This window comes from Bipolaris zeicola (genome assembly GCF_000523435.1).
Source record: "Bipolaris zeicola 26-R-13 unplaced genomic scaffold scaffold_76, whole genome shotgun sequence".
In the NCBI taxonomy this organism is placed as follows: domain Eukaryota; kingdom Fungi; phylum Ascomycota; class Dothideomycetes; order Pleosporales; family Pleosporaceae; genus Bipolaris; species Bipolaris zeicola.
Window position 1 is genome coordinate 27,579 of NW_006912125.1, and position 19,997 is coordinate 47,575.

General features: G+C 49.0%; 10 protein-coding genes across 10 annotated transcripts; 5 read left to right on the forward strand and 5 right to left on the reverse strand.

Moving 5' to 3' along the window:
* Positions 1 to 1,292: 1,292 nt before the first annotated feature.
* On the reverse strand, positions 1,293 to 2,864 carry COCCADRAFT_96396 (uncharacterized protein; the record flags this gene model as incomplete). The annotated part of the gene is made up of 1 exon (XM_007714200.1): positions 1,293 to 2,864. The coding sequence occupies one exon, from the start codon at positions 2,862 to 2,864 to the stop codon at positions 1,293 to 1,295; it is 1,572 nt and encodes a 523-aa protein (XP_007712390.1).
* A 540-nt stretch (positions 2,865 to 3,404) lies between these two features.
* COCCADRAFT_5126 (uncharacterized protein) lies at positions 3,405 to 5,154 on the forward strand (the record flags this gene model as incomplete). Its single annotated transcript, XM_007714177.1, has 2 exons — positions 3,405 to 3,790; positions 3,849 to 5,154. The coding sequence occupies 2 exons, from the start codon at positions 3,405 to 3,407 to the stop codon at positions 5,152 to 5,154; spliced, it is 1,692 nt and encodes a 563-aa protein (XP_007712367.1).
* A 168-nt stretch (positions 5,155 to 5,322) lies between these two features.
* On the reverse strand, positions 5,323 to 6,285 carry COCCADRAFT_5127 (uncharacterized protein; the record flags this gene model as incomplete). Its single annotated transcript, XM_007714178.1, has 4 exons — positions 5,323 to 5,769; positions 5,848 to 5,991; positions 6,041 to 6,078; positions 6,138 to 6,285. The coding sequence occupies 4 exons, from the start codon at positions 6,283 to 6,285 to the stop codon at positions 5,323 to 5,325; spliced, it is 777 nt and encodes a 258-aa protein (XP_007712368.1).
* Positions 6,286 to 6,604: 319 nt separating this feature from the next.
* On the reverse strand, positions 6,605 to 7,759 carry COCCADRAFT_96369 (uncharacterized protein; the record flags this gene model as incomplete). The annotated part of the gene is made up of 1 exon (XM_007714201.1): positions 6,605 to 7,759. A coding segment is annotated over one exon (1,155 nt), but the record flags the coding sequence as incomplete, so codon positions are not given.
* Positions 7,760 to 8,929: 1,170 nt separating this feature from the next.
* COCCADRAFT_96408 (uncharacterized protein) lies at positions 8,930 to 10,027 on the forward strand (the record flags this gene model as incomplete). Its single annotated transcript, XM_007714202.1, has 3 exons — positions 8,930 to 9,386; positions 9,439 to 9,906; positions 9,963 to 10,027. The coding sequence occupies 3 exons, from the start codon at positions 8,930 to 8,932 to the stop codon at positions 10,025 to 10,027; spliced, it is 990 nt and encodes a 329-aa protein (XP_007712392.1).
* A 714-nt stretch (positions 10,028 to 10,741) lies between these two features.
* Positions 10,742 to 11,902, forward strand: COCCADRAFT_96431 (uncharacterized protein; the record flags this gene model as incomplete). The annotated part of the gene is made up of 1 exon (XM_007714203.1): positions 10,742 to 11,902. The coding sequence occupies one exon, from the start codon at positions 10,742 to 10,744 to the stop codon at positions 11,900 to 11,902; it is 1,161 nt and encodes a 386-aa protein (XP_007712393.1).
* Positions 11,903 to 12,073: 171 nt separating this feature from the next.
* Positions 12,074 to 13,327, reverse strand: COCCADRAFT_96483 (uncharacterized protein; the record flags this gene model as incomplete). The annotated part of the gene is made up of 1 exon (XM_007714204.1): positions 12,074 to 13,327. The coding sequence occupies one exon, from the start codon at positions 13,325 to 13,327 to the stop codon at positions 12,074 to 12,076; it is 1,254 nt and encodes a 417-aa protein (XP_007712394.1).
* A 699-nt stretch (positions 13,328 to 14,026) lies between these two features.
* Positions 14,027 to 15,204, reverse strand: COCCADRAFT_26350 (uncharacterized protein; the record flags this gene model as incomplete). The annotated part of the gene is made up of 2 exons (XM_007714183.1): positions 14,027 to 14,899; positions 15,049 to 15,204. 2 exons carry the CDS (start codon positions 15,202 to 15,204, stop codon positions 14,027 to 14,029), a joined length of 1,029 nt encoding a protein of 342 aa, XP_007712373.1.
* A 247-nt stretch (positions 15,205 to 15,451) lies between these two features.
* Positions 15,452 to 17,485, forward strand: COCCADRAFT_26351 (uncharacterized protein; the record flags this gene model as incomplete). Its single annotated transcript, XM_007714184.1, has 5 exons — positions 15,452 to 15,486; positions 15,535 to 15,695; positions 15,748 to 15,838; positions 15,888 to 17,321; positions 17,371 to 17,485. The coding sequence occupies 5 exons, from the start codon at positions 15,452 to 15,454 to the stop codon at positions 17,483 to 17,485; spliced, it is 1,836 nt and encodes a 611-aa protein (XP_007712374.1).
* A 395-nt stretch (positions 17,486 to 17,880) lies between these two features.
* COCCADRAFT_96475 (uncharacterized protein) lies at positions 17,881 to 19,005 on the forward strand (the record flags this gene model as incomplete). Its single annotated transcript, XM_007714205.1, has 3 exons — positions 17,881 to 17,905; positions 17,959 to 18,323; positions 18,379 to 19,005. 3 exons carry the CDS (start codon positions 17,881 to 17,883, stop codon positions 19,003 to 19,005), a joined length of 1,017 nt encoding a protein of 338 aa, XP_007712395.1.
* Positions 19,006 to 19,997: the final 992 nt, after the last annotated feature.

Consider the following 19,997-nt stretch of genomic DNA (forward strand, 5'->3'; position numbering starts at 1 on the left):
AGCCCTCATCCTCTTTGTCACGAGAGCAGCACCTGGCCGCACGCTTCCGATCTCACTCTGCTTGACACCATCATCAATATCACCCTTACGTACGTACTTTACTCTTCTTGGTGGTGGAGATTGCAAGACGAGAATGCATGCTCAAGTGTGAAAAAAAAAATCATTAAAAATTCTCTCCCTTCCCACATACTACGACTACTACTAGAACTAACCCGGCCCCGCCTGGTCACTCACCCCGAAAACAAAGCCCCTTCTCCCTTCTGCTTTCCCTTGATGGGTTCGCCTCAAAGAACTTAAAGAGTCAGCACACCCTCCCACACACCGGATAATCCTTTGTTGCACCGCCAGCTGGCTGCTGCGCATCGCAGCCGCATCCGGCCCACTAAAGGATTCGCTCGCCTCTATCAATATTATACCCCCAGGGAACACGAGTTTCACTTCTGCATGCGGATCGTGTGCGGCCTCGCGCTCGGCAGGTCGCTATCTGAGACGACGGGACGCTGTGACGCTGTGACGCGCCTGTAGAGGCTGCTACATGCGGGGGGATATCCTCCGACCAACTAATCGTCCTGCCAGCCGGTTTGAGCTGCGACAACGGCACATCGCTTCCTGAGGAACATTCACCATCCTCAAACACCGTCAATTTTATCATCATTTGCATGCGTTTCCATCCCATGGCCTCAGCCCATTTTCTGATTCATGTTTACGCGTTGCCATCGCGTTGCCATGGAGATGCACTGGGTAAGACGTGCCTCATTGTGTACCCGGCTCCGCACAACTTTCCGACGAACCCCACCACTCTCACAATTATACTCAGAATAAGAAAAAGGGGCCGACCTTTTTGTTCTCTGCGTGGTGCGTGCCATGCGCACAAAAAAGGAGAGCGAAGTTTTTCACCGGGGCACCGACCAATGCAATCTGCCATATCGATACGCTCACCGTCTTCTCCTGACCACCCAACACGTAATTTGCACCTCGAACAAGCATTTAAACTGTCCAAATCCCCATTGCTGCACACCACTTCCAGCAGATCCCACTCTCGCGTCCACGTGTAGTCCCCGAAATGCTTCGTGCTTCATCAGCTTTTCCTTACGTGGCAGTGTGTACTTCCTTATTCCTCGTCCAAAAAGGAAGGTCATGATGGTCAAGATCAACTCGAACAGGTCATTCTCCACCGCTCCACGGAGATATTGATCAAATGAGCAAGAAAGAGCTGAAAGTCTAAATCCATCTTGAGCATTTCCATATACATGGTGCGACAAGCTAACCATTTCTCATTATCCGGAACTCCGCTATTCCGTCTGATATCCGTTGCTGTGACTGCCAACAACATGCGTCATACCTAGTCCATTCCTTGCTCGATTCTCCTGCTCAACCACGCTCAGTGGCAGTCCTTTGCCAACTCCGCACAAGACAAATGCCGCCCACTTCCACCGGAATGGATTGATGGCAATGGTGAAGACAAACCAGTAAATCAGCTCAGAGTATGTGAAGAAATCAAATGCTCCTCCAGGCGCCTTGCTCTTGATGAACCGCGTCATGTCTATCCATCGCTTCATCCACCACGTCCTGGGTCGCGCCAGCGGGTCCACCAGATACATCAGCAGGAAGCGCGTGTAGATGCCAATGTGGTAGTTTCCAACCGTGCCAATTGCATTGACATATGTACAGTTGTTTGCGCAAATCGAAGGGTGGTCTGGTGGGAAGACTTGAAGGTACCAATTCGGTGGATCATATGGCTCGTTGAAGACTTCCTCTGGCAGGAAGCCCAGGCTGGGTCGTTTGTATCCCGTAGCCATGATGACAATGTCCGCTTCGATCAGTTTCTCTGATCCAGGCCCATTCTTGGGAACCCCCTGAGCGCGTTTGTTGAACTTGATGCCCCGACCAGAGTCATCATAACCCATGATATCGCCGCGCAGCCAGGAAGCTTTACCTGAGCGAATGAGGTCGAGAACCTGATTGTTGACCATTGGTGTCTCGGTGAAGAGCCCCTTTCCACTATTGGGCGCCGGCGAAATGTCGTACAGGTCGCGGTAGAAGAACAATCTCAGAACGTATTCTGGAATCCAGGAAAAGATTGTTTCGGAGCCGAAAATGTTCAGAGCCAGAAGAGCGTCGATGAATGGATTCCGTGGGATAATCCACTTCTCACTGCGTGAAAGGACATATGCATGTTCTGCCTCTTCGTTCGCAACCCACTCCAGTGCCTCAACAGCTGATGCACCTCCACCAATAATGGCTACTTTCTTCCCTTTGGCCACCTTGCCGTCTAGGTCCGAGCTGTGCCAAATCTTTCCCTTGAAATTCTCCTGGCCATGCAGCCTCGGCATCTTTGGATCACCACATGTCCCGATGGCTGCAATGACTCCATCAAATCGTCCGTAGCTCGGGTCGTTGATAATCCATCGTCCATGCGGATCTTTGTACACCTTCTCCACCTTTGTGTTGAATTCCGTCTTTTCCTCCAGTCCATATCTCTTCCATAATTGTGTGATCTGCGACACTATCTGCTGGCGGTCCGGATATCCCTTCTTCCAGTGCACCGAGGGGTGGAAGCGATACATGACCGAGTGGATTTGCAGACCAGAAGTGTTGTTCACTCGGCTCCAGATCCCACCGAGGTTTTCCTTTGGCCCAGCCTCGAAGATACGGCAATCAAAGCCATGACCGACAATGTGTGAAGCAGCCGATACACCGGTGAGGCCAGCGCCTATGATGGCGATCTTCGGACGAGCGAGGTTTGAATGGGGTGGAGGAGGAGTAGGTGAAAGGAGCAAGTCAAGCACATATTGCACCACTTGGTAGATGAAGAGGACAGGGTGCGTAACAAAGTACCAAATATAGTCGACAAAGTATCCCATCGTGGGTGGATGGGCTACAGCAATGAACAAACTGACAGAAGGGAGAGACAGAGGATGAGCCTTGCAAAGGTTAAGTAAGACAAGAGCACTTTAACATGTTACTTACTAGTGTCGGACATTTGCGGGAAACGTGCAGCTTCTACATGGTTGTTCTGCGCATTACGCTCGGTGATGTCACAGTGGTGGGTCTGACATGTGAAAGGTACCAAGTTGACCGTCAGACCTACACGTCACGTTACTCGGCTTAAACGAGGAAGATCCCGATAGAAAGTTGCTGACATAACGTCATCAGGTGAGCAATCTTTGACAGATCTGAGATCAAATCTAGAAATGGCCAACGAAACTCTCGGAAAGGGGCGAAGGGAGATGTTCTCCATCCCAATGATCGACGGTAAGGATATGCGGGTGTTAGCCGAAGGAGCTTGGACCCTCAGCTAGTGCGTATATAGGTTAGTGCATTGTTGAACATCCTTAGCCACAGAGAGCTCTCCCGTTTAGCTTGACTCCACCCCCAAACTGTCGACGGGGGTTCTTGCAGCCATGCCATTCTTCCAAAATCAGAACGATGTCGAGACGCGTCTGTGCACCGCCGTCAACGTCGCTATACGAGCAGGTGATGCCAACCAATTACAGTCAATCGTGCTCCTGGAGCCGCTTGAGGCCAACCGCTGGCCACCAGATCATCAAGAGCTCATAAACTCGTTGAAGCAAAATTATCCTGCTTCTAATCCGAGCTCTGAAAAACGTCTCGAGGATCTGGTCAGACGAGTGGTGACTGAGACGGCTGAGTCCGAGGATGAAGAGGGAAGACCAGTGCAATCTTGGGGATCGCTTGTCACGTTTCTCGTTGGATGGATGACCTTTCTCAGAGATGTCGACGCCAACAATCTCGTCATGGTATTCGAAATGATGACAGATCTTCAACCGTAAGTTTGACCACTGTATACTACATCTTAGAGACACAGGTGTTGATAGAAATGTTAGACGTGCCAACAGCGCATTGCAACATCCTACCAAGGGCATCATGATGCTTCCCACAATCATGTACTATGCCAAGGTTTTTGCACGGGTTGCAATCGGCTTGGACAACAACCCTAGTCTGGCGCAGCAGCTTCTAACTGACGTGGACGAAGATGGCCAGAGAGAATCATTACCAGAGAAGGCTGCCAACATTGTACGACAAGCCTTCATCATCTGCTTAAACGATCGCAACACTGTGCCAGGTGGCATAAAAGACGGCAGGCCCGATGGAAAGAAGGTGGGCATCTACAAGATGGCCAACATATGCCTGAAGACCTTATTTCAAGCCGACAAGCTGGGAAGCTGCGAAACCATTTTTAACAACATTTCAAATTCATCTCCACCACTACATTTTTATCCTGCCGCGGAGCGGACAACATATCTTTACTACCTCGGAAGATATCACTTTAGTAACACCAACTTTCACGCTGCTCAGCTGGTTCTGGAGGTAGCATACAGAGGCTGCCATAGGCAATGTCCAAAGCAGCGCCGCCTGATCGCTGTCTGTCTTGTCGCCGCAAACATTATTCTTGGCCGTTTCCCAAACGAACACATTTACAACGATCCAGCCAACGTTGGCTTCCGCGAAGTATTCGTCCCAATCACTCAAGCCATTCGCAAGGGCGACCTGGAAACCTTTCGCCGCATTACAAACCTGGATCTTTCGCATCCAAGCGCCGAATTCATGATCAAATACCGCATTTTCTACCCCATCGGCAACTACTGCGAAGTCCTCGTATGGCGGTCACTCCTCCGAAAAGTCTTCATCCTCACCGGTAGCATAGGCGAGACATCAAAAGCCGCAGCCTTACTCGATCTCCGCGCAGCCGTCCAAATATTCCGCTTCCTCGAGGCCCGCTCGAGAATCAAGAATGCGGCATTGGCAGCACAGGACCGCGGCCCAGGCCGTCGCAATTTCGGTCACATCTTCCAGGACCACGCTTCAACTACCAAGTCGACATACATTGACCCGGACTTTGCCGGCCTGGACAATGTACAGCCATATACCCACGAATTCGATATTCTGGAAATGGAATGTATATGCGGTAGCTTGATTACTCAGGGATTCCTCAACGCGTATATTGCGCAGTCGAAGCAAAAGGTGGCGATTCAGGGTGTTAAGAACGGAAACCTCAATGCTGGCTTCTTGGTGCCGTGGGAGGTCAATAAAGAGAAGAACAAGGACGATGTGCTGGGCTGGAAGAAGGAAGCTGGAGGTGATGGCGGTAAAGTCGTTAGACTCTCGTTTGCAGCTCCGGCAGGCTCGTAAAGACGTGTGCGGGATGATACCCTTGTATTCGGTTTGCATTTTTACAAATAAAAAAGATGATATGCTAGCATCCTATGGAAGGATTTCAGTTCATACATAGCAGTAGTTTTATCTCTAACTATTTATCTATCTCTACACATTTCTTCACACCAACCCCCCCCCTTTCGTCTATTTCCCAACATTCGTAAACCTCAAATACTTCTTAACCTCCCTCACCTCTCCAAACTTCTTCCTCGCATCCTCGGTACTCACACTAGTCGGCACAATAACATCATCCCCCTTTTGCCAATCAATCGGCGTTGCAACACCCTTCTTATCCCCCGTTTGCAAACTATCAATCACCCGCAGCACCTCCGCCGTGTTCCTACCCGTACTAGCCGGATACGACATTGTGAGTCGAATCTTCTTGTCCGGATCGATGATGAAGACGGAGCGAATGGTAAAGGCGATGCCACCGTTCTTCTGCAGCGCGTCAAGATCGTCTTGCGAGATCATGTCGTACAGGTATGCGACGTGGCGGTCTGCGTCGGCGATGATGGGGAAGTGGACCGTGGTTTGCGACGTTTCGTTTATGTCGGCGATCCAGTCGGCGTGCGAGGATAGGTCGTTGGCGCTCTGATGTGTGTGTGTGTGTGTTAGTATGTGTGTCTTGATTGATTCGTGGTTGTGGAGATGATGTGGAAGACAACGTACGAGACCGATCATTTGGACGCCGCGGGCGTCGAATTCGGGCTTGAGTTTCGCAAAGGCGCCTAGTTCGGTTGTGCAGACTGGGGTGAAGTCTGCGGGATGGCTGAAGAGGATGGTCCATTTTCCGTTGAGGAAGTTGTGGAAGTCCTGGTCGGCGTGTTAGTTGTTGCTTCGTGGGATGGAAGGGAATGCGTACGATATCGCCATGGGTGGTTTTTGCCTGGAAGTTTGGAGCTGGCGTCAATTGGTTAGTATACGTATTGCTGTGAGGCGCTTTGATATATCTCAAGTACCAATGGATCCTAGCCTTAGGCGTGGTTGCTCAGCTGGAATCGCATATCCACGACGGAGCAGTGGGGTGACGGGACGCTGTGCCCGCAACACAGGGCGCGCAGACGAGCGCAGAGCTCGGGAAGCTGCGCGAGGAAGGAATGAAGCCATAGTATAGAGCACAAATCACAATCAGTTTGTTGCAAGTAAGTTCTTTAGCTCTTGTACGTCGTCTGGGGGCGATGGAAATTAGTCAATTTGAGATCCTTTTCCAATGGCGTCATCTCGAATCAGAGGGGTTCTGTCGGTCCGAAATCGGCTGTCTTTCTCTCATAACTTTGGTGTTTATCTTCATTTAAATTATCATTCATGACGATTGGGAAATATTAAAACATAATTGTTTGGAATTCGTTGCAATGCCTGGAATACATATCGAAAAGGACGTTGGTGTACATGCACTAGTAGCGGCATCCCTTCCACCCGCCGTGTCTCACATAGCACTGTCCACCTTTCCATCTTTGATAGTCACTTCCAGCTCATCCTGAGATTCAAGCATGAAAGGAACAGTGACCCCTTTCCATAGTCGTGCTGGAACCTTTTCGTCTTCGCCCTCCTCGTTCTCAACTTTTCCGCGCCACCAGCGGCAACCCTTTGGATGCATCCGGATCTTGTACTTTCCATCCTGTAGTCCTTGCACCTTCCAATCTATCTGGTGCACAACAGTAACCAGTTTATGAGGCTCCAATGCTATCAACTCGTCTACTTTAAGTCGCGTATCGGCTTTGGGGTCGCTCAAGTGACACTTGCTGAGATCTTCATGTCCACGGACCACTTCTCCCGTTGCAGCATCAAGAACCACGAGACTAGATATCGGAGCATAATTTTGTGGCGTAGAGTCGATGATTCTTGGACGGTCGTCGAGCATATCGGGTTCTGGCTGCATGGGGCCCCATGGAACAAGAAAATTTTGGTGGCCTCGAGGTTGTACAGTGATGATTTCCTCCGTCGTATTTTCAACGGTAACTTCTAGCAACGTGCTCTCAACCAAGCGTAGCCTCACCTCCACTTTCGGTGGGAACAACAGCTTGTCCGTGACTTTGAATGTTGCATTGCCATGGGAGTAGCTGTTGACCAACTTTGCCGTTTCACCATGAGCCGCTGCAAACTGATCTTGGTTGCCGTACGTCCATTTGCTGACACCGAGGTCTTTACTCGCAAGTTTTATTCTGTACCTGTTGCCTACTTTGAGCAGCGATGCCAAAGCACCCTTCACATCAATATGGTCCAGATATACCGTCATATCGTCCTTCCAGTTCTTCGTTCTGCTGACTGGAGAAGGAACAGAAATACATTCTGGAGTATTCTTGTCAACTTCTCCTATTTTACTCAAATCCACATCGATCCATTTTGTAGCTTCCCCAGGATGCTCCTCCTGTAGGGTAAGCAAGCCATGTATCAAGGCGTATGGGACATCGAACACTGAGCCTGCAGTCTCGATAAGTAGTGGGCGAGGATCCGTATCGGACTTGGAAAGACGGCAGATGCCGAACACAACACTGAATGGTAGTTGTCCTGATGCGTCAAAAACGTTGTAGCGGCTGTGAGGTTGTACGTGAATGGAGAATTCGCTCGTCATGATGTGAGTGTAATAGGGGTGTCAAGATTCAAAGTGATTCCAAGAAGGGTAACAATTCTATAAAGCAAGCCCTACGGTAGGTTTGGGGCGCATGGTCGAATACGAAAGTTCGTAGACAGTGACGTCAGGTAGGCGCGTACTGTAGGCTGTGGCACAGTATGAGTCCTATTCTGAGTCAATCGCTCAAATGGGGCGAAAAGTATAAGGCGTCCAGAATTTTCCAGGATTGATTGGCCCATTACTTAACAACAACAGAATCCATCCGCATCTTTCAGCCAAAGAGAGTGCAGCACGCTATATCTCGGATTCCGGTGCTTACTGGTTCAACATATTCTATCGGCGATGTGTAGACCAGGGTACTGTTCCCCGCCACCCCCAACACGATGCACAAATCATGATTCGCCCACTTCCTGGGTTGGGAACCGTTTCGCCTTATACCGCCCCAGAATTATGTGGCTATGCAAAAAACCTATAGTATTACACTTGTGTCACGTTTATGTACTCGGTATATGGTGCCAAACGAGGTAAGTGGAACAAAAGTATTATACGCTTTCGAGTATGGTTCTGTATCGCATAAACATCAATCGGAAATTGGCCAGTAGTATTGAATCTGTATCGAGATTTCGAGCTTTAATCGCTACCAGACAAGACCCCTTTGGTGCGTAATTATAGAATGTGGATGTTGCCTTGGTGGATGACTTCAAAGTACTTCGGTCGCCTTTGTACGACCAAGGCGTCCCGTTCTACATCATTAGATTTCTAATAGAACCCATCAAGTGAGAATAAATGTACCATGTTTGACCATGAAACTTCAGGCAAACTATGTTGCTCCGAGGAAACGACATAGCCATAGGATCAGACCACGGTCATTGTTGCTTTGCTCGCCCGAGTATTGCACGAGAATAGTATACTATAGAGTAAGCTGACTTTGTAGGAATCAGGCGTACTCATATCGCACAGTTTCACCTATACGTGAATGATCGTGATGGGAGTTCCTGCAAGCGGCCTCGAGAGTACCTCTGGCAGCAAAAAAATGTATATATGGCATTGGATTCAAATGCAAATTTACACCAATACCTACAACATCATCACATTCTTCTTAAGAGCAGCGGATATCTAGTGCTCAGAGTCCAAATTCTTATTCTACACCTATCCTTCCTAGCAGACAACGTTTCCAACATGACTTTCTCTAAAGCCTTTGTTCTTGCTCTTGCTCTTGCAACAGCGGTTCACGCAAAACCAATCTCCAACCCACCGACTAGAGTAGTCGCTCGACAAGCCCCACCGGAGCCTTCGTCCTATCCACTGGGCGATGCTTGCACGAACGAGTGGAGGTACCTGAACTTCGACCCCGAGAATGAAACCGACAAGGCCCACCTAGAGCTGCTTCACAACATCCTCTGCATTGGTGAAATGTTGGCCATCACTAGCTATGGAGCGGGTGCAGCGGAAAGTGCTCTTATGCCGTATTTGCGTCATTTTGCGGTCAACGAGGAGCAGGACGATCCTGACGAGAGACCTGACGAGTACCACTTCCAGGACCACGTTAAGAATGTCTTGAACCGGCTCGCTGGTGATGGTCAGAACAATGTCAAACTTGGGGAAGTCGTGGGAAGCTTTGTTGTCGACAACAAAGGTAAGCTTGACTCGAGTGCTTTACGGTGACAGTATTCTAATGCACATTTTAGACTTTGGTGCAGACATTCCAAACGCATCTAACTGCGATGGAGATACTTACGCGTACACCCTGGTCGACGAACCAGTCGATCAACGGGAGAAGATCCATTTCTGTGACATAACCTGGACGGGTCGTTTGGAAAGCATTGCGGACATTGACTGTGATGCTCTTGACCCCTATCCCAGCGTAAAAATGGACAGTATCTCCCGTATCATCCTCCACGAATGGACACACTACAGTTCCGTAGGTCCAGAAACTTCTTTGATGGACACGATTCAGGACAGGGTCAACGGGGATGGGTTTTCTGCCTATGAGCCTGAGCGAACCCATGGTCTCATCGACCCTGACCAGGACGACGACCCGGTCGGTGCATCCCTTAACGCCGACAACTATGCATGGATGGCCTTGGATGCATACGTTAGTCGCATCTGCGCTACGGATCCTAGTGGTGACAACTGGCAGACATTCTTCACTGAGAGTAAGTTTGTTGGCACATAAAGACTGCTGTGTCGTACATATATTAATTGTGCGTAGATCCTCCCGACTACGAGCGCGAAGATGACTCCGACCCTGAGACCCCACCTTCCTCGGGGGCTTAGATATCACCAGATGTAACAATGGACGGCCGTAATAGCGTGTTGAAGAGATAGTTACGGGTTGCGCTGCTTTTGAATACATACGTCTGCGTCTCATGTACTTTTTCTTACGTTCTTTGCACGTACACACTTAGATTAGCAAGTCAGACTATTACCAGTATCATCTAAATACAATATACGACTTCAATGCCATTATAGTTTCAATCTTACCAGTGATAATAATATGAAACTAGGTTCATGTCACCGATCCTTAGCGGGTCTTGTCATTGGTTGCTCTTCCCATGGCGTGCACAAGTTTCCAAACGTTCCCGCAGAACAAGGCGGGATGAATACACTAATCTTGGGCTAAACAACTTGTACCAACAGATGTTACTATATGGATGAACGGAAGTGACTTGAGTAAGGGTTGCAAGGGCGGTGGTGCGGACACGCAACTGGGCCAGCTGAGAACCTTGGGCATGACGTCATCGCGCACCAAACACCACGGGCTAACTCATGTGATTTTCCTTGGTTGCGCGGCTGGGGTATGATCAAGGTTGGAGGTAGCCGAAATGAATTTAAGCGCCTTTGGGAATCCTCCATCTACTATTGATCTTGATTTGCCATTATTACTCTAAGGAGGTGTATCCGGCAACGAAGGACTGGGTCCTAACGTACCTCAACTACTCAAACGCGTCTCCCCAACATCAACATCAGTACTACCACGCCCTCTTCGCCATGTCGATCACATCATTTGACACTGCACCCGGAAGAGGCGGATTCCTGACATTCAACTCCTCTCCTCCACGCATCTACCTCACAAGCACGTATCCAGCTCCAGAAAAAGCGCTCCTAGCTTGGCAAGAAGAAGGCTACGATGCACAATTCCTTCCTTACGAACCGCGCAAGCAATCCCAAACCGAATACGTCAACACTATCCGAAAGCTCACAGAAACATGCCAGCTCGGCGAGCATTACGCGATAATTGCGTATGGCGAGGCCGCCAGCCTTGTCCTCAAAACAGCACAGAAACCACTGGCGAAATGCTGTGCAATTGTCGCTTTCTACCCGACACTTCTACCCAGTCCAAAAACAATGTATCCGCGATCGCACCAACTGCAGGTTCACGTTGCATGCTTAAGTCAAGCCAGCGCCAGACCAGAGATGTGCGAGTGGAAGCTGTATCGGTATGAGAGGTGTGCTTCAGGATTTCTGGATCCATCATCCCCGGCGTACTCGGAAGTAGAAGCCAATCTAGCCTGGACCAGGGCGCTAGCGAGTATCCGCAAAGGGTTCGGAAAGAATGTCGATCTGGAGCCCATTGCGATTGCGCATTGGAACGCACGTTTTGAAGACGATGACCCAGATCGAGCGAGCATGGCTGTGGCCAAGAATATGACGCAGGATAGCCCGCATGTTACTATTCTTCCCACAATGGAAGGCGGTGTGGGAAGAAAGAAGCTGGCTGAGTTTTACGGGGAATTCTTCGTACCGAGCTTGGTCCCGGATTTCGATATACGCCTGATTTCGCGGACCATGGGCGTTAATCGTATTGTGGATGAGATGGTGGTGTCTTTTACGCACTCGGATGAAATCGATTGGATACTGCCTGGTGTGCCACCGACAAATAAGCATGTCGAAATACCTATGGTTAGTATAGTGGCTGTACGAGGAGACAAGCTCGTTTCGGAACACATGTATTGGGACCAGGCTTCTGTTCTGGTGCAAATTGGACTACTGGATCCAAAGGCCGTTCCCAAGAAGCAGAAGAGCGATGGATTGAAGGCAATGCCTGTCACAGGGGCAGAGGCAGCAAAACAGTTGGCGGAGCCACAACAGGGCCGGTATAACAAGTTGTTACAACTACACGGCCTGATGAATGGAATAAATGGTAACTAATGGCCCCTTTTTACTGTTTACAGCGTGGTGTTTTGGAGTAAAGGATGGCAAAATCTCTATTTCGAAATTGGGAAACCATATCTGGTTATGTTGATCATTAATGAATCAATGTCAAATATTTTTTGTTTCATTATGTCTTTCTCCTATGTACTTAAGCGCGTGACCTGTCCATCATCCAATGAAGCTGCAGGTCGGGAGCTTATAATCCTTCAATACCCAATACTTCCTTCTGACACCCTCCCACTCACCCTTCTCATCAAGATCCGGTACAGGGACAGTCTCCCATTCCGTATCGAACCCAGCCTCGAAGAGATCAAATTCCACAATCTTGGTGTACACGTCATATACAATCTGTCGATCGGCCCCCATACCATTGAAGAAGCCAAACTTTCCGCCTTCGCCATCTGCACCTCCTGCCGGATCGAGCAATCCGATAACGTATTCAGTGAAAAACTCGCGCAGGGCCTTATACTCTTCAGCGAACGTGTCGAAGTAGATGGCATCGAATAGGTCGCCCTTTTCCACGAGACCGGGAACAATATCTTGCCATCGACCTTCGTGAATCACGACTCCAGGCTTCTCATGCCATCCTTGTTCTTTCATCCGTTTGACCACGTCTGGGTGTGCCTCGATGATGTGATGACTTATTGGCTTCTTTTCTTGGAAAATTCCATCGATGATGCCCATGCCGTGACCTACATTGAGAACCCGGAGACCTTCTTTGGGTGCTAGGAGTTCGGCAGATTTGCGCATCAAGGTCGTTTCCCATTCCATCATGACGCCGTTCCCCGAATCGTCCAGCAGTCGGTCGCGATTGAATGTGAGTTTCGAAGCAAGATAGTTTGGATTCTCGGTCGATTCATCGCCTTGCGTATCTTCCTGAACCTTCTCTACTGTTTCTGCCCCTTCTTCCACTTCTTTTACTTGAGGTTCTTCTTGTGCGTCTTCCTCCTCATCTTCTTCGTCCGAATCATCGTCTCCAAGAGGTTGGTATTGCTCTAAACGATTCAGCAGCATTTCTGCACGAACGCCAGCGTCTACACATAGATCATATAGCTCCTTCAAGCCGAGTCTATGCGCTATACATCCTGGTGTTTCACCATTTGAATCCAAGTCATTCCATATCGCGCCGTTTTCGAAAAGGAATTTGATTGTCTTCACGGCGCTATCCATTTCTCCAGATTCCACAGACGCATTGCCTGCGTCTCCATTTGAGTTACCATTGGTTTGCTTCGCATCATCCTCATCGGGTTCGCAAGCAGCAATTGCGGCGTGTAGAGGTGTGAAGCCTGTCTCAGAATCTTGTACATTGGCAGAAGAATTTCGGAGGAGGTTGCGGAGCGATGCAGTATCGTGGTTCGCGGCAGCAAGTAGTATGCTTTGTGTTTGTAGATCGGTCTCGGTATCGAATGCTGGGTCGTCCATACTGCGTATTGTTGTTTTGTGAATGTCAATCTTGAAGAATGCGTTGAGGGGTCGCAAGTGGAGGGGCTAGGAAATTTATTGGCGCGAGTCATGCAGGGTCCAGAATGAAAACTGGTGGATGTCAATGTCACGCTCCAAACCTTTAGTGTGTCAATCTAATAGGAACTTGGTAGGTGACAGCTCAAGATACTATACAGCTACCGCAAATCCATTAGCTGTAACATATCCAGCTACACAGTGATTTAGTAAAATCTCTCTATATAACAATTCAGAAATGATACTCGAGCCCAAAGAGATTCGGAGACTTTCACAGCATAATCACTTGATTGTGCTACAACATAACTGCAACAGTGTCTCTGGTTGCTCGAAATCCATACACAAAGCAGTTTGAACGTTCATCTTCATACCTAGGTATTCACTTTGGATTTGTATTATCTCTGTTTTCAGACGACTCACAGTCGTACGTGTGTAGAGCCTCGAAATAAGTTTAGTTGCGGATAAGCCCAACAGAATCAATAGAAAGGCTCAAACCACTTGAAACGACAATATCGGTAAGCTTTCGACACGGCTCATGCCACTTCCACCCACCTTAACGCTAAATCATAATCAGGAACTCTTCCAAAGTATGCGAACTGTTGACCGCATTGACAGGAAATTCATTGTGCCATGCAGGCTCTCTGTAGACTCAAAGAGGAGGCCCTAGTGCGATTGTATCCAGGCCAACATCTGACCGAAAGCTTGTGCTTGCGACTGTTTGATCTTCGCATCCTCATAATCCCCAAAGACGGCGAAGCCATGAGGTACTCCAGAGAAGACTTGAATTTCGTGCTCAACCTTGTTCTTCTCCATAGCTCGCCGACCAGGTGTTAGCTCATCATCTTCTGAGAACATCGGATCATCTTTCACTGCAGCGATGTAGACTGGAGACTTGACGGCTTCGAGGTCCTCTTTGTATGTCATAGTTGGGTGTGCGACAGCGCCAGCGCGAAGCACGGGTTCTTTCTTCGTTGTTCCTTGCTCTTCATCCTTTGGAGTTTCTTGACCCCAGGCAACGGTATCAGGGAGTTCAGAGGCCAGCATGAGGATGTACTTTGCGCCAAAGCAATAACCGACACCGTAGATGCCTCCACCATTCGCGACAGCATCAGCATATTCCTCTTTGGCGCCCTCAATGACCTTGTGCAGCAACGGGAGAACCTTCTCGGGAGTGTGGCGCGCAAGCCACATATCAATCATAAATGATTTTATGCCCTCCGCCGTTCTCAATTTGACAGCCTCAAGCCAAGAAGCATCCTGTGGGACCTCATCCATGCTGACGCTGTTTGGTGCTGGATCGTTATCGAATTGATCAGGCATTACGACCAAGTACCCTTCCGCAGCAAACTTGTCGGCTTGTAGTTGATTGTTGGTAGACTTGACGCCGGTACCACCCGTGAGCATAAGCAGGAGTTTCGAGGGCGAATGCGGGTAGTCGGCAGGCTTAGCAATATAGCATTCGACACCACCGAGCTTCGTCAGATCACCTGTGGGTTTCTCGCCGGCGGGGGTAGGGCGATCTGTTGTGCAGTGTTCCTAGTCAATCAGTACTCATAACCCAGAACGGACGGTTGTAAAGACGGTTCGAATATAGAGCAGACACTAGAGACCAGGGAATGCGCTATATCCGCAGCCATGATGGACATATGTAGTCTACTGTTACGGGACATAGCGAATCAACTTACACCCATGCTTGGTCCATCTTGTGCTCTAGTGTCTCCAGGAAAGACGCTCTCTGGCGCTGGCTCCGGGACCTTGGCTTCTGCGTGAGGCGTCTGCTGTTGAGTATCTTGCTGCGCATCGCTCTCGGGCGCACGTGTAGCAATGTCGTTGTCTGCCATAGCGTTTGTATGTATGTATGCAATGGTTGGAGGAAATCTGGTGTTGATGAGCTGCAAGTATTCACAAATGGTCCAGGTGCTAGCCGGCCACTTACGTAGCCCCGCCCTGCCACACTTCACATCTGGCTAGAGCGGGGCTACATAGTCACATGATCCGACGCGTCGACGCGCTTTCTGATCTTCGCTATACCGCCACCGACACGCAATTAGCACAACGCCATCACAACACCCATACACTGTAGTCAAAATGGCAGAGGGAGCAATCACCCAAGGCGCTATCCAGTGAGTCTTCATGCTCAGCATAATTGGAGCCATGCTAACTCCACCCAGGAGCATCTTTCAGCCGAGCGGTTGCTTCGTGGAGCACCCAGTACTGCAATGCGTGCAGATCAAGACCATGGAGCCCAAGGCGGGCGAGGCAAATCCCGTACAGCGCTTTCGGGTTGTGTTGAGTGATATTCGGAACTTTATTCAGACCATGATCGCCACCAGTCAGTCAATCATCATATTCGTAGAGTTGCAAATATAGCTAATCGTGTACAGCTGCCAACGAGATTGTCACTTCTGGTCAGCTCAAGAAGGGATCGATTGTACGACTTCTCAAGTACAATCCTCAACGTGTCAAGGATAAGAAGTATGTGTCTTTATGGTGTTTATCTAGCGGTTGCCTAACACATGGACAGCATCCTAATCATCATGGAACTAGAAGTTCTTTCGCAGTACGGCGAACTTGACAAGATTGGGCAGCCTGAGGCTCTAGATACCAAGCCTGCCGATGCGCAGCCTGCCGCTATCCCCGGCAATAATTTCTACGGATCGAAGCCTGCGCCTGCCCCGCAACCTCAGCGCTCGCTGCCTACTCATCAGAGTAACCCTGGGACTTCTTCACACCCTCATCTTTATCCTATCGAATCTCTTTCGCCCTACGCCCACAAGTGGACCATTCGAGCACGATGCACCCACAAGAGCGACATGAAGGAATGGCACAACCAGAAGGGAACGGGCAAACTTTTCAGCGTAAATTTGCTGGATGACACTGGCGAAATTCGAGCGACAGCTTTCACCGAAGTCGCTGATAAACTGTTCCCAGTATTTGAAGAGGGTGTTGTGTACTACATCTCTGCACCCTGCAGAGTAACGCTTGCGAAGAAAAACTTCTCAAACTTGCCCAACGACTATGAGCTGCAGTTTGAGCGTGACACTGAGGTCGAAAAGGCAGAGGATCAGGACAACAAGCCACAGATTCGATTCAACTTCACCAAGATTGGCGATCTTACCTCGGTTGAAAAGGACACAACCATCGACACGATTGGTGTATTGAAGGAAGTTGCTGAGGTTACTACAATAACTTCAAAGAATACCAACAAAGACTTCAGCAAGCGAGAACTGACACTAGCCGATGACAGTCAAACATCTGTGCGACTCACCATCTGGGGCAAGACTGCAGAGAGCTTCGATGTACCGCTGGAGTCGATTGTTGCTTTCAAGGGAGTAAAAGTCTCCGACTTTGGCGGCCGAAGTCTGAGTCTGTTGAGCTCCGGTTCAATGATGGTCGATCCAGACATTGATGAGGCTCACAAGTTACGAGGATGGTTCAATGCTGTTGGACAGAGTGCTACCTTCTCTACGCATCAGAACATGGTGTCTACTACTGGCGGTTCCAAGAACGACGCAAAGCCAATTTCGGCTATCATCGAGGAAGAGGCCTATCTCCAAGATACCCCCTCATACATGAGCCTTCGTGCATCGGTCCTTTACGTCAAAGATTCGACTTTCGCATATCCTGCGTGTTCGACACAAGGCTGTAACAAGAAAGTCATTGAAGAAAACCCTGGGTCTTGGTGGTGTGAGAAGTGCCAGGCTGCTTTCCCTGAGCCCAATTACCGCTATGTGCTCAGCGCCAACGTTGGGGACCACACCGGCACGTTATGGCTCAGTTGCTTTGACGAAGCGGGTCAAACAATCGTTGGCGTGTCAGCAAACGAAGCCATGAAGATGAAGATGGATGACGAAGAAAATGGTTCGAGAAACTTTACGAATCTCATGCAGGAAGCGACCTGTAAGACCTTCAACTTCCGAGTACGTGCGAAGATGGAGACGTACCAGGACCAACCCAAGTAAGTTTCGCCACCACATCAGAGTAGTGCAGTGCTGACGAACTATCAGGCCACGATATCAAGTCATGAACATATACCCACTCAACTTCGCCCAGGAGGCCAATAAGCTCGCCCAGCTTATCAAGCAATACAACATGAACGAGGATAGTTTGTTTGTCAGCTAAGAGCAAATTGGGAAGATATGATCGTCTTCAGTTATGCTCTACAATGTGTGGAATTTCAGAAGTCCCTGGCCTCATACGTGTTTATTCTTGAACACGCACCAGCAAAGCTGATTGTATGATACAAAAATACACAATCAAGTGCCTCTCTCCCGTTGCCTATGTTGTCCGGTACAATGCACCCCACTATAGCTGCTAGCTCCATGAGTCGTGGAGCTGCCCCGCTCAGACGTCATTACCAATCATTTCGGTAGCGGACGGAATGATTTCGGAAACAGGAGCAAGTACATATTCTAGCTCTTGTTTGGTGCAGCTCAATCGTGTGATTTGCGTCTTGAACACTGTAGTTCTTGCTTGTATTCTAAATAAGATAATCGGCACAACCAAGCTCCACCAAAATGAGTGACACAATGCGCGCAGTCGGTCCGTACACACTTCCATGCATCCCAGAATGTTACTTTACTAAGAGTCCTCAGACATCAAGAATGGCAAAGGTCCACTCGAGAATCTGCACATCGCCGACGTGCCCAAGCCGAAACTTGGAAAATCGCAAGCGCTTGTCAAGATCAAGGCCTTCGGCCTGAACCGCATGGATTTGCTGCAGCGTGAGGGCCAATACCCTGTACCGCCTGGTGCTTCCAAAATCCTAGGTGTTGAGTTTTCGGGTACAATCGCGGAACTCAGCGAAGAAGGCGGTGGAAAAGAAGGCTTCAAGGAGGGAGATGAAGTGTTTGGCCTGGCATATGGAGGTGCTTACGCAGAGTACATCGCAGTCTCAACACATATGTTGGTGAGGAAACCAAAGGAGTTGACTTGGGAGCAATGTGCTGGAATTCCCGAGGTAGGTTCATCCCGCTTGTAGAAGGGAGGTTGATGAACTGACGTATGAACTACAGACATGGATAACAGCCACCCAAGCCATGTACCTGATCGGCCAATTCAGTGCCGGAAAGTCCATCCTCTGGCACGCAGCAGCGTCATCCGTCTCAATTTCCGGTATTCAACTCTCCTGTGCCGATAACGCCTCTGCCGTCTATGCCACCGCCCGTCAGGATTCCAAATGCGAGTTTGCCGTGAAGGAGCTGGGCGCTACCGCTGCATTCAATACCACTTCTCAGAACTGGGTCGAAGAGGTGATGAAAGCAACCGATAACAAGGGTGTAGACATCATCGTCGATTTCATCGGCGCATCATACTTCCAGCAGAACCTCGAGGCTGTAGCCAAGGACGGTATCATCGTGAACCTAGGTTTCATGGGTGGTACCAAATTGCCAGAGGGAACGGATATCAGCGCATTCATTAGGAAGAGGTGTAGCTATGTCGGCAGCAGTCTGAGGAGTCGTGATGAAGCGTACCAGGGCAAGCTCAGAGACCAACTCGTAGAGCATGCATTGCCGAAGATGACGGATGGCACATTCAAGCTCTATATAGAAAAGGTTCTGCCATGGGAGCAGATCCAAGATGCGCAAAGGTTGTTGGAGGAAAACAAGACAAAGGGTAAGGTCATCTGTACCATTGGCTGAATTTGGAACAGAGGGTATCACACTGCATATCGGAAAACAATACTTAATTTGATCTACATACCATTATGCCAGACACGCAGCACTGATGATGCCGCAAAGAGCCAGCCTAAAGCTGAGTATAGATTCACCGTACCACAACACAAACAAAAATGAAAATTACACACATGCATCTCATGAACCAAGGCCTAGAATGAGACCGAGCAAAAAGACATGGCAAAAAAGACGACGTTGGCCAGATTCGAACTGACGCTCCCGAAGGAACAAGATTTCTAGTCTTGCGCGATAACCACTCCGCCACAACGCCTGAGACCGACACCTGTGTGATTCGAACACACGCTCCCGAAGGAACTGGCTAACTTCCCTCAATACAGAGGACTAGCAGGCCAGCGCGTTAACCACTCCGCCAAAGTGCCTGCGTGATTGTGTCAATTGATGAAGAAAATTGGCGCTGCAAAATATATATACTACACAGAGATAGCCATCAAGATTGAAGTAGACACGGGATATGTACCAATATTTTCCAGATTGTGGATGAGAAATGTGGACCTCTGTGGTGGGGCTAATGTGTCTGTAGAAAGCTGGAAGTGCGGGGTTCGTATGTAAGGTCGGGTTGAACTTGATGATTCTTGAAGTGAGTTACTTTCTGTGGCAACGTCTCATTCCACGCCAAACATCCATGAACCGTTTGGTTTCTACAAGAATCTTCCTATTTTGATACTTACGATACCCTTTGCTTATAACAAGCAAAGAAGGCAAGGTGCTGCTGAGACTATCCAAACTATGTTCAACTAATGCGTGAACTTCGTGGCCATATTAGCTCGGTGTGAATAGTAAATGTCAATATGCGCAAGGGTGAGGAAGGATTGATGAATGAATGACAGTATCGCATAGTTTTAATTAACACTAGAATGTGAAACAAAGAAGACGAAGACTCTGGTTAATCGCGCTAAGTGAATGATCAGGGACCAAAAAAACGGACCAAGTACTTCCTA